Source organism: Anopheles moucheti, chromosome 2 (assembly GCF_943734755.1).
Source record: "Anopheles moucheti chromosome 2, idAnoMoucSN_F20_07, whole genome shotgun sequence".
Taxonomy (NCBI): Eukaryota; Metazoa; Arthropoda; class Insecta; order Diptera; family Culicidae; genus Anopheles; species Anopheles moucheti.
The window spans coordinates 12,036,847-12,049,923 of NC_069140.1; the positions used below are offsets into that span (position 1 = coordinate 12,036,847).

Consider the following 13,077-nt stretch of genomic DNA (forward strand, 5'->3'; position numbering starts at 1 on the left):
GTAGGAACGAGACATGGAACTATGCTACCAGCCACTGGGGGGACATTGTGATTGAGATTCAGTGGGAGAAACGGTAGGGTGAGGCGGTGTAAAAGACGTTCGAGCCAACGGAAATGACCAATTGCAGTTCGTCTTGATCTTGGGCCTTGATATCTAAACGTTTCCGACCTGCAAGAGTGAAAGGATGAGCAAAGAAGCGGTTTTTTTTTCTGTTAATATTATTAACATAATTCCTTGTGATATTCTTCCTAAACTCGGTTGTACAATATTTACCGAAACAATTTATTAACCCCGTTGCGTTGTCGTACTTTGTGCCGCATTCTCCCGTCCTGCTGGACGCCTGCTGACCTCGGTACCAGTGTTGGACGGAAGCACGGTTTCAAACGAATGCTAATTGACGGTAGATCCGTCGGCTCATTGCACATAATCGCCGAACTACGCCCTCGACGGATGGTTGATCGTGTCAAGCGCTCGAGATCTAGCACCTCTGCTTGAGGTTGGTCCGAAGTCGGGGGGTTTGTTTTTTTTTTTTCTACAACATGTATGCCAACACACTTCCACGTCGAATCATGTGCTCTGCTGTGCTAAACATCACGAATGAGATATTAAGTCTGTGTATAGCGATAGACATCGGAACCCCACAGCAAGACTACTGTTATGCAAAAAAACAGCAGTAGTCACAGATAATGAAAGCTAATTAGTGATTAGCAGTGCGAGCATCGAGGGCCACAGATATACAAACACGGGGATAAGACACCGAGCCGACCGGTAAAGCGTTATTAGCATTTTGCATTTGCCGAGGGAATGGGGTTATTTTTTCCCGCAAGATGGAGCTAGTGATGCGGAATGAAGGACAGTGGATCTAAGTGAGATCGTTTATCACACTTCCGAGAGAGTCGTGAAATGTAGCCGGGACACACTGTGTGTGTGTGGGCCACACACTATTTTATGCATGCCGGTGTGTGTGTGTGTGCACGCGGCTAGTGTGTGCCCCACATATATAGAGCAGAGACGCTCTGCTAACGGTTGGTGACCGTGAAGGTTCGTTAGAACTAATTGGAAATAGACACACCAAGTATGCACACGATGGGATCTTGGGTGGTGGGGTGGGGTTGGTGGGGTGGGGTGGCCTCCCATACGGCGACAACGTGACAGTGACGACAGCATCATCCCGTCGCAAACCGATCCCGTCCCATATGAGGGTGGAACGTATTAGTAATCTGCATATGGACGATTTGGAAAATCACCACCCAAGATAGCGGGGGTAGTGGATATAGTTTGCTGATGGAAGGCAAGCCATCTAGCCACAATGTCGTCGATGAGGGAAGCTAACATGGTGTAAAAAATCAGCTTCAGCTGCAAATTTCAATGAAATATTGCTTCCATCATGCTTCACAAGCGGCGGATCCGTCCGACCACCCATCAATCCGTTGTTTGCCATTTGCCAGGCTACTGCCGACGTCGATGATGTGTGCTTTACAGGGCCAACGGTGGTCTCGGTTGCCACAGGTTGAGAGCATGTTTCATTAGTAGCAGCCGCTCAGTCATCGGCCGAAGTGGTCTCTTCCGTTCCAGGACGCTGCTCGGTACCGTTTTCGTGCCGTATCTCGAACGATATGATGGCGTAAGGCAGATTCGGTCGTCGTACTGCTAGGAAGAATTGTGGCCACCCATGCTTGCAAGCCCATGCTGGCCCGTGAAGATGCTTGTTTGTGCATACGGCTTTTGTAGGGCCCCGTGCAATAATCAACCGAAGCGAACCGAAATGAGAGCATTCATTTCCTACGTCATTTCCTTCAGCCGGGCACGGCACACGGTCCCCGGGCGGGCGATGCCTGTATGACGGCCTGAAAGATAATTGGCAAACGGAAGAGAACGGAAGAGACGCTAGACGGGGGGGGGGGGTTCGGAGGTGTACATGTACGTGTATCCCGTGTATCGGCTGCACTGGTATGTGCCCGTCCTCGGGTGCATGTATTTGTGTCCGCATTTTTCCAGCTAATGCAGCATTGCACTGGTACACGGGGCTGATAAGATAGCAAAGATAACCGAGCGAAGGTGTACTTTTACTCCATTATCTTCAGTGGGGTACATTGGGGACACTGGGAGACAAGCGCCCCCTGAGTCCCGTGCTCATCGATACTCTTCCGGTGGTTATTGCGTCAGTCGTTGCAGGCGGGGAATCTGCCTGTTTTACCGACCGGTCCTTGTGATGATTGTGCACAACGCTAATGCTCCACTGCAGTGGAACAATCCTTGCTGCATTCTATCAAACTTCTGCTATTGCAGATATATTATAAACCCTGAGGGCATTTCTGATTAACTTCAAAGCATTGTTGAAGTTGGATAACAAGGCAGTGGAGGAGATAGTGGATTATTGATGAACATCCTGAAGTCATGCTCGTTCTACGGGCAGTTAAGACCAACCTTGGAGGAATATTTCCCGCGTACCGCTGCGGGGTTCGTACTATTGTGCGGGATAATGATACGAACCGGTTGCGGTTACGGTTTAGCAGCCTTGTATCCGCGCACATTACTGCCCGGCTAACTGGTCGCATCGTTTTCGTGAGGAATTGAATAATGGCCGGTGCTGATTCCGCTCAATATATGCGTATGTATATTGCATGACATGTGTGCCCTCGCTTTCCCGGTGTGTGCTCGGGGCCCGGAATTATGTCAGGCATAAACGTGGTGGTGTGTAGCAAATCCCCACTGTACGTCTGAACCATTCTCGGGGTTCGTCCTGGATACTGAACCACCCCGGGGGGGGTGGCACGGACGGGGCGGATGGATGGGACGTGTTAGCCGAAAATTGAACGTCTTGTCCCGGGGCGGTCATCCGTAAGGCAGAATAAAGTTCTCGAGCATGGTCAATCAGTGCGATCATCATAATTGAGTGCGCGAATGGACCGGAGGACACGCGCTTGATAGTGGCCACCGCCAGCCACTGCCACCCTCTGCGCTCACTATATTGTTTTGTCGCTGGAGTTGCGCCGACCGCGGGTGTTGGTCCGGTGTCGGGCGAGTTTAGTCTGTTTGCGAATAATTGTGACGCGGTAAATATGGGGCCGACAGCTTGGCACTCTAGCGCTCGCGGCATAATGCGATGCAAAAGACATGACAGCAGGCAGGAGACGGCTTGTGAAATTCAATATTTATGTCTTCCTTGTTAGAGAGACGCACCGTACATTTTCTGACCGTGTGGATGCTATAGACCCGATGGAGACGGGCTTTGAATGGCCCGGTCTGGGCAATCAAAATAGTAGCGTAACGAATCGAATACATTTGAGGGCATTGTGTTTCGGTCCGGTTTTGCTAAATTTTGCAACAGCTTTTGATGAACCCCACGCCCAGCCGCCCATAAGAGGCAATGTAATGTGTTGTCCTTCCTTGGCGTTATGCTTTAATTTGAGCTCGCCTCATGTTCGTGCTAAGTGGTCACACATGCACTCCACTGGGTGTGTGACAACGCGAGGGTGGCGGCCCCAAGGCAACGTGAAGCCGATCGTGTGCGACTTAATCTCAAGGGCCACTCAAAAGGGATGGTGAAACAATGGGCGAGTGTCGAACGAAAGTGGTATTAAATTTTTTAGCGTCTGTTTACTGCAGATGGATGATAAAATAAACATGCAAGCTGGGTGCTTGATTAAGTATTGCCTCACGCAAGTTTATCGATAGCGTCAGGTTGGGCGTCATCGAGCGCGGTCCCGGCGGCCGAGCCACGAGCTGTCACTATCTTCATCTTCGTCAACGTGTTTCCGTTTCACCTTTTGCAGGCGTCCGATTGGACAGGACGCGTTAATCGATTTTGGCTCGCACAAATAATGATGACACGAGGCACGCTAATCGGAAGGTACAAACCACATCAGGAGCCTCCCCAGCAGACAGGAGCAAGAGCTTTAATAAAGGCAAGCGTTCGAATTCTTGCCATTGAACTCCGGCGAACGGAGCGGAGAGATATTGATGTTTGATTATCGCTCGCTAAACTTATGCCAATTTTGACAGGGCGCTCTTGGTACCGTACCCCGTACCAGGGAAGGTGCCAGGTTCGGTTGGTGGAATTGGGAAGCCGAGTGTGTGCTCTGCCACAGAGGTGATGTTTGCCAACGATCGTGATACTGGCGATAATATGTGGTTGCTTACAGTGCCGGTGCTAATAGTTTGTTTGCTCTCTGTTCGCCAATCTGTGCATCGGATGGGCCAAAGTTGTGAAAATTAATATCCACATGAAAATTAAGTACAATCGCCACCGTTTCTTCCTTCCTCACATCCGAGACCTCGGCACGGCACAACGGAAGGGGGGGGGCTGTGCAAGCATTTGCATGCTTCGGTTTGATATCCGAAATCTGAATCTGGAATTGACGATATATTCTCATATTTTGATATGTGATATTGTACGAATTTAGATGTTCGAGGATTAGAATTAGAATTTTACATTTAGGATAAAGGATATGATTAGGAATTCTTGTTGTTAAAACATCATCAAGTTAACGTCATCCCCTTGGACGTTAGAAATAAGACGTAAGACGTTAGAATTTAATAAAATTGTTCGAGCTGTCCCACATCTTGGTTTCGTAAGATCTCTCTGGTTGTTTGTCGCTAAAGGTGCCAATCGGAGGTTGATATTGGGTGCTGTGCCAAGCCTTTTCTCCATGGCCCTGGTTTCCCTGGTACCAGGAAGTTTGCAACCTAGCGGAAATCTAATAAAACTTTTCTTCCAATTTCACCGTCGTCAGGCGGCGGTTAGTGAAAATGCCCGGACGAAGTAAGTTCTGTTGCGGCACTGGCGACGTCGATGGATCGTGAGATGATCCAATGGTACACAAATACATCGGCATCAACCCCCCCCCCCCCCTCCCCCACCATGCCACTCACATCTCCGCCATTCGTCCACTCGTCAAAAAGGGACAGGCGAAAATGACATTCCGGAGCAGGTATTAGAACCGAATCAGGCCGGATATCCTTATGGAGATGGGCGGACGGTGACAGCAGAAAATGCGGTAGTGGAAATCCAATTTTTAATCCCTACCTCATGACATTTGATATGGTGTTCTATAAAAAGGCACCACTCGCGAGAAAGACAAATAATGCGGTAAATGGAACATGGCAGCGGCAAAGGCACTACTACTCCCCGCGTGTGTGTGCCCTTTGGATGTTGTTTCGGGTGTGGAAAAAAGCAAGGACATGCGGAGGGCGACAGTTTCCGATTGCCTGCCTCCCTTTTTTTTTGGTGTTGTTGCTATCGGATTTGTTGGCCCCCGTTCCCTGCTGCTGTTGCTGTGCAAACGTGGCAATTTGTTGTGTTGTGTAAGCCTCATGTTCTTGGCGACCTCCGTCGTCCGTCGTACACTTACCGGTGACCGGGAGCCTTCGCCGATTCGTCGACTCTAGACATAATGGCCTAAGCGTTGGTGCTTAGGGCGGAAGGTCAGAAAAAGGGATAGGACTAGCAAAAGGCTGTTGGTTTTGCGTTTGTTTTGTTTCTTTATGCGCCGATTTACGATGCTACCAAACGCCGCGCTGCTGCCATTTTGTGGAACCGATCAAAATTTCGAATCCGACAGAGACGGTACGTGTACTATTAGTCTACCAGTTCCTTACACTCCGCGGGCCATCCTTCATCCTGGATCCTGGTGGATAGTGTCTGTATTTTTTTTTTGCTTTACCTTCCGGGCTGTTCCGGCGCTGAGCGTGTCAGCGTGGACAATGCTGTTGGTAAGAGGCGCACTGTGCTATTGTGCAATCAAATGGTGGGATTACGTATGGGTCGAGCTGTTCGCGATCTAGCGATAAGCTGGTGCCATACCGTACCTTATCCGGTTAGGGTAAGCAGTCACTTGTACGCGCTTGGTGGTTACCGTGGTAGTTGGGTACGTATATGTCTCTCCACCTTTTTTTGTGTTCCCCCTCAAAAGCCTTCTTGTACGTGTGCTGATAGATACACAAGCGGTCCACCTGCATTCCGCGGCTTTTTTTCCTTTTATCTGGTGAGTGTGTGTTCGATTTTCTCCAACATCCTGCAAAGCGCAGCTGGGGCACGGCGAGATGGAGGCGCTTGGTGCTGCGAATGGAAAATGGGATTATGCAATTCCTTAACCAGCTCCATCGGTTCGGAGCCTCGAATGCTCGTTTGATACTTCCTGCCGGGGGATGGCGGCTGGTGGTTTCTCCAACCCTGTGCGTTCCATTTTGGTCTACCGAGAGCTTTTTTTCGTCGCTCCTTGAAGCTTTATTTGGCTAGGATGGTTGCTCCGTGAGTGGTAGCAGCGGTATGCGAGAGCGCATCAGAATCTCTCGCGAGGATTTGACAGTGGAGCTGTGAAGATAGTTACCACCAGGATGAATATATAATCTATGTTCGGTATGATTTAATGTGGACGATAGGCCACGATAAATTTGGTTCCGGAGACACAGAAAATGACTGCTGACACAAAAGTATGATGGAGCCGTGTATAGCTAAAGGAAAATCTGCCTATAGCAAAGACACATTTTTGTGACGCAGTATGACGTCATACAGCTGGCGCACTCGTCGTTCACGCGGTACAATTCCGCGCTCCAGAAAGCTTTCGATTACGAGCGATAAAATGAAAAAGAGAGAGAGCGAGAGAGAAAGAGAGAATGTGGGGTGGAAGATGGCGCGGGTTTTGGGACGAGGATTACTAAGAAGAAAACAGAACGAGAGAGAGAGAGAGACATATTGTATATACGGGAAGGGGAGAGCACACGAACGAGAGAGTGAGAGCATCCAAAATGGATTCTCTATGAAGTTGTGTAGTGTCCAACAGCGAAAAAGGATGTTGGTACAGGGCAATCCTCCCCACTACGAGGGTTGGTTGGTCGAATGGTAGTAGACGGCCGAGATGCTCTCGCGCTCTCAAATCCGTTCCATAGTTCTCCCAACAATTCTCGTGTCCCGTGCCGCCACCACCATCGGGCAGAGGGTGATTCTTTCACGGCAACCAACCAACCCCCTCTCCCGTACCCGTTACAAACCAACCCTGAAACGTGCCGAGCGCGGTTCGAAAGCGCTTAAACGAAAGCCACCGCACTGATGCTGCTCAGTTGAGCGCCGTGCCTGATCGAAGAAGGTCGCGTTTTACTGGTGTTCTCTCGATCCGACCACAAACCCCCCCCGGAGCAGGACTGGTCCGCCCTACAGCGCACAGTGTGCTGGCCGTGAGCGTGTGTTCCGTTGTGGCGTGTGGCTTTCGTGTGCGCGGTACGTGTGCGCGCTAGCGTGAGTGTGCGTGCGGTCGTGTGCGTGCCGCTGGTTGTGTCCACCGGATAGCGAGCGTGTGGGTGTGTGTGTGTACGTGTGTACGTGTGTGTCCGTGTGTATCACACACATCTACCCCTACTTGTGTACTTGCGCGAGTGTGTGCGCGCGTTTGTGTGTGTGTGGCTGTTGGTGTCGCTCCCTCCCACCACCACCACCGTCAGCAACCAGCCTGTCGTTGTAACGTCCGGTCCGCGGAGAAGTAATTAAAGTTCAACGTGAAGAAGAGTCTTTCAGCTAAATATCAATAGGTGCGTAAAGATGCAAACACCACCATCTCTCGTGGCTGGTCGTGACACGGTTTTGGCGTCTGTGCGCCTTTGCTGATCCATTTCCGAGGGATCAGCGACACTGGACGACTTTGCTGTGTGTTGTGTGTGTCCTTTTCGGTTTGGTAACGAAAAAAGTAAAGAAACATCAAACCCCAGAGTAGGTGCGTTGTGAAGAAAGGACTATAAGCTGTGGCTGGAGCCGCCGCCGCGTGTAAGAAGGTGTCATGATGGGCTAGGGCGGTTGAGCACTGCGAAACACAAGTGGAACCTATTTTCCCGAAGAGTACTTCGAGCATTCGGTGATGTGATGATATTTGATGGACGAATGGTGCGCGTACACAAGTGCAAGCGTTGGTGTTTCACTTCCTTTATTCAAGGCTAACAGGCCCCCGGACAGCAAGGACACACATGATCCTTCCCATTTTCCGGGTCCTCACAGTAACCCCAAAGTACCCACAATGTCTAGGATCTCTCTGGTCGATAATTTGCTGTTTTTTTTTTGCTTCACTCAGTGATACGATAACCATTCCAACTTCTGTAAAGCTACACCTTATGACCTCCAAAAATGACCTACACACAGAAGGAGAATGTGTGTGCAAAAACGCGCGCGTGTGTAGTTGGGTTTCTTGCAAGTAATAGTGTGATTTAATAATGGTCGGAGGAGGCATGGTAGTTTTCATTCCGACCACGGAACCATCCACTTACGGCCACAAGGACATGGGAACAGTTAAGCAAAAAAAAAAAAAACAAGAAGACCAGAGCACAAGTGGTGAAAATATGGTTCAATAAAAAAAGCACTGTTATCCTTTCGATCGAAACGGAGAGAAACCTTCAGCGCGTGAGAGTACTGCTCTGTGAGAGTCACTCACGGAAAATGAGCAGAAAATGGGTGTAGAAAAATGAGTGGCTCGAAAAGAGATGGAACTCAGCATTTTTACGTTTTACGCGAGAGATCTCTCACGCTCTTCTAGTTTGCTCCATCCATCAGGAACACTAGATGGGTGCTCTCGTCCTGAAGGACGGTTGATCCTTCGCGTTTCGGTCGACTTAACCTCGTCTCGACAAGGGAAACGAACGGCGCGTCTCGCGATTGGGACGAATAGGCTGCCAACGAATTGGGTGGAAGCGATTCATTCCAGTCGACATTCTTTCCCTATACGCTTCACTGTCCGAATAGTGAAGCAAACACAGCCACTGATCGTGCGGTATAGTAGGTACGGGGTGTGTTAATAGGGAAAAACGTGAAGATAGTACCACCTTCCGGTAGGGTTTTTTTTCCTTCGTGCGTGTTCGGTTGTGAGAATTATTTCGCATGCTTTACATAATCACACTTTTACTACGGTGTCGATCAAGTTTTCCATTATTGTATCGCGAAGTGTTTCGTTGAAGAAATAATGCATCACACCAGACAGTGTCTCACATTCGAAAGCGTGTAAAGCGTGTGATGGTCCACGTACCCACGCCGCCGCCGTACCCCGTTGCGCGTGGCAATTCATATGTTGGGTTGAGGAGGACCTTGGACAGACCACTGGCGGCAACAAGCAAGCAGCAAGCAAGACAGAAAAAATATGGCAGTAGGGCAGAAAATAGATTCACCAATTTTGAGAGGCCGCTGGTTGTGTGTCTCCCGGTGGCGTGAGCAGCACAGTAAACCTCAGAAATACTTTTCGTGTAAAGAGCAAATCACACGAAAAAAAAGGATTTAAAAGTGTTTGAAAAAGAAAAGAAAAACATGCGACAACACCTAAAGAAAATAGTTAATTACGGTGAGAAGAAGAGGTGTGATAAATATAATGTTCCCTGATGTTTTTTTCTCTAATTCTTCTCTTCTGTACGGTGAGAGGCGGTGCTTTGCGTGATTCGGCTAAGGGTAGTGTATTTTTCCGTTCCGTTCATTGCCGTGTGCCAGAAAAATGAAACATTCCTATGTGCTATATAGATTTGTTTTCTACATTTTAAAACATTTCGTTGTACTGTTGAGGTAAAAAGCGAACGATCGTCGATGGGGCGATGTGTGAGAATAGTGGATTGGTGTGCACTAAAAGTGAATGCGAAAAAGGACGTGTGAATTGATGCGGGCTGGGTTAAACATTGACACCGTGTGCGTGGAATGGTTGAAGCAGGAAAGAGCTAAAGAGCTGAAAGGATTGAAAAGGATTATGTGCTTGTTTGCTTGACCAGGTGCCGATGAAAAGGAAGTTAAACACCATTCGTGAGCCTTGATTGCTGCCACCGGATGGATGCGATATCACTCACTAAATAGCATCTTGTACCACGAATTACTACTACTACTACTACTACTACTATCGCTCTTAGTGTTAGTTTCCACCAGTAGGACATAATATTACTTTTACGTTTTGTATATTAATTAAATCTTACAAGAGGTCCATCCATTGTTGAAAATTCATAGCTGACGATCATGCGATCGTACGGGTACGGAATTAATCTTTGGAGAAAATATTCGCCAACCAACTGTGGATGCTCTCGCTTCTCTCGGTTAAATGCTGTCTCTCTGTCTCGTTTTATTTCGGTGTACTCGAGAGGAAGCTGGATGGGTCCGCAGAGCTCAGTGTCTGTAAAAAAGCAAAATTCCCTTAAATAAAAATGTATTTTTGGGATTTTAATATGAAAATAAGTAGCTTGTTTTTGCCAAAAAAAAAAAAACGGAAGAACCGAATCGTTCTCTCGGGCACTCCACGTTTGGTTGTGTCTTTCCTGGTCCGCTAACCGAGGTGGACAAGCTGTCGCCGTTTTTCTCCGGTTGTTCGGCAACTTTCTCGTCCGGTTCAACAAAACATGGTAGAAGAATATTTTTGGCACTCTTCTTAGTGAGGCGGGGAAGAAAGGCACGGCGTCGGGTTATCCCATCTGTTACGTATTTGTTTTCCTTTTTTTTTTTGGGGGGGTGCCCACTCCGTCGGCAGGTGCCATTTTTTTGTTGTTGTTAACGATGGGATGTTCCCACCGTACGCTCTCATGCTCTCGTTTGCCATCAAACGTCATGGGAAGGTGTGTAGACATTGCCGATTGCTCTGAGATTTGAGACGGTGGAGAATGAAGTACATGAAGCAGGATCGAGAGAATTGTGGCTGAGTGACCGCAGAGCGGAATACGGAGATCCACCCGAGAGGCGAACGGGTTTTCCACGGAGCTTTTCAGAAGGCTGAACGCCATTCTCCCGCACGGTTTTTCCATCTCAATTTTTCACCTTCACTCGAAGCTCATGTGTCCCGTCCGCGCGGGCCGCGTAGGGAAAGGGACACGCAGGGCTTACGGGGGGGGGTGGCGTTGGAAAAGAAAACGTCGCGTTGCGCAACTGTTTCGATCGACGGCGTGTTCTCGTTCCGTACTCGAACGCTGGGAGGATATGGGGACCGCGTGTTACGCGTCTCACGCGTATATGTGCCTCGGGATGGCCGACGTTAGCATTGCTTTGCTTGGCATGAATTTTCATTTACATGGTTGTTAATTGGGGTGTGTTTATTATTTTATTTAATTTTCACTTACGTTATGATTTTCCTACATTAAAATCCTCTTTCTCGTACAGTGTGAGGGTTTTCCATCCGCAATTGTAAAATTTGCACCGGGGTGGTGTGTGAGCACTAGATATATACACTTACCGCTGGTTGTGCCGCTATCCGCATTTGTCCTTCGCTTCCAGCTAGGCATTAGAGGACACAATGCCTCAGGTAGGTTTCCGTCCCCGTTGGAAGGCAAGCCGTGAGCGTGAGAGTTGAGGAAAATGGAGAAAAAACTCTGAAGAACTGTCAAAAGATATGATATTAGTTTAGTTTGAATATCAACGAATGTTACGAACGAACTTAGTAATTAATCGATCGAGGCTCGAACAGGTATTGCACCCTGCTAAAGAATAATTCCAGGAAGACGCGTTACATAATACTGCGCAAGGACACATTAGCTACCAATGGAGGTGTTGCAATTTCTATCAAAACATTACAAATAATTGTGTGAATAATATTATTATAATAATATTTCTGAGGCTATTTAATAACAAAATATGTGGCTGTATCGTATGTTAAGATTGAAAAAAAACTCTCAATGCAGTAGGTCGCTCTTGAGCATATTACATAACGATGCGGCAATTTCTTTGGAGGGGAACAACTTCAAGGACCAGCTTGAACGAAGATATTGCGAGGAACAAAGAAACAGAACTGTGAGATTGTGACGAAGGGTTTTATTGGAATTTAAAAGTAAGGAATTAAATCTCTTATAATAACATATTTAAAAGCGAATATTAAGCGACTACAATTGTGGGAATCCCAAGTTGTTATTTGTTCAACTTTTATGTAAACAATTGCTGGCAAATCCAATATTAAATCCACCGGGAAATACTGTCTGTGTTCAGTGATGGCAAGACTTGCAACGAGCAAATATTAATTGCTGCCCCCGGTGGTTCACACACACGCATCGCTTGTGACCGGCTGTTGCTGTGGTGTGCGTGAAAACAAAACTACCGATTCATTCGGTGTCAAGTGTGCTAACGCAAATCACTAACCGACGCGCAAACGGCAAACATACATTCCAGCAGCAATAAATCAATCACCTTCGCCCACCGGGGAACGGAATCGGATGCTACGATTCGATGGACACAGATTGGGCCGCGTAACACGCACAATCTCCCCCCACCCCGCATCATGCAGATGTTCATGCGTTTCCCACCACTACTTCATGCAGCGTGTGCTGCAGCGCGTTTTGTTTGATTGTGGGTCAATGATGGTGGCAGAATGAAACGGCCATGCGATCGCAAAGCGCTTCGTTTGGTTGATTTGGACGGGGTGAAGGAAGCAGACGCGCGGGTCTGTGGAGAGCTACGATGGCAAAGGTTGTTGCTCGTGCGGGCAAACGAACACAGGCGCAAGAATCCAAAAATTTCCCTCCTCAAGCCATTCGGTGTACGGTTTTTTGGAGGACATTTACCAGCATAACAAAAAAAACCCGTGAACATCGAAGAAGCAAAGTTGCGATTCTACCTTTTTAACCCTCTGCACAACGTACTCCTCTATCCGCGAGTAGAAGGTGTTGATTTTGAATGTTTTTTGCTGGCACGGAAAAAAAATCCTTTCCTTTGACTTTTGCAGAAGCAGATTTATGATTTCATAAATTTTCACGCATGGAATACTTTGAAGATGACAGCGATCCCGCTGGCGATTTTGTTGCAGCGCTGTTGTGTGGGAAGGTGTGGGAGATGTAACACACGTCCCATTGATGTAAACCATGCGTTCTGTGCGACTGTGCTGCAACCATTAACCTGGGCACAAGTAGATGACGCCTTGACGGGGGTAGCTCTAGAACTGCACAAAATGGGTGTTGTTGCGGTGGAATGTGGTTTTGCTCTTTCCTTCTTTTTTTGTTTGTTCGCCTCCAACGTAATCGAACCAAGGCGACATGAACCGCCCCACACGGTTACACCACCGCACCGTTGTGCCGTGCCCGATCAAATCAGCTTTGCACATCCGCTCGGCTGAAGGATGCATACGTTGAGATTTAATTTAGAGCTTTTTATGGCTC

At 48.1% G+C, this 13,077-nt stretch overlaps 1 protein-coding gene across 5 annotated transcripts in view; it reads left to right on the forward strand.

Annotated features, from left to right (window-relative positions):
- The window catches only part of LOC128299906 (sodium/potassium-transporting ATPase subunit alpha), a 63,781-nt gene that overhangs the window by 25,956 nt on the left and 24,748 nt on the right, over positions 1 to 13,077 (forward strand). Inside the window, exon 1 of one of the 5 annotated variants that reach the window (XM_053036057.1) lies at positions 7,075 to 7,527. The exons of 3 other annotated variants lie outside the window; for them this stretch is intronic. Coding sequence is in view for 1 of the 2 variants with exons in the window: in XM_053036056.1 (XP_052892016.1) it covers positions 11,229 to 11,237 (9 nt within the window). In the remaining variant the exon portion in view is untranslated. Of the gene's footprint in view, positions 1 to 7,074; positions 7,528 to 11,095; positions 11,238 to 13,077 lie in introns of those variants that run through there. One more of the 5 variants, XM_053036056.1, reaches the window with a different exon arrangement.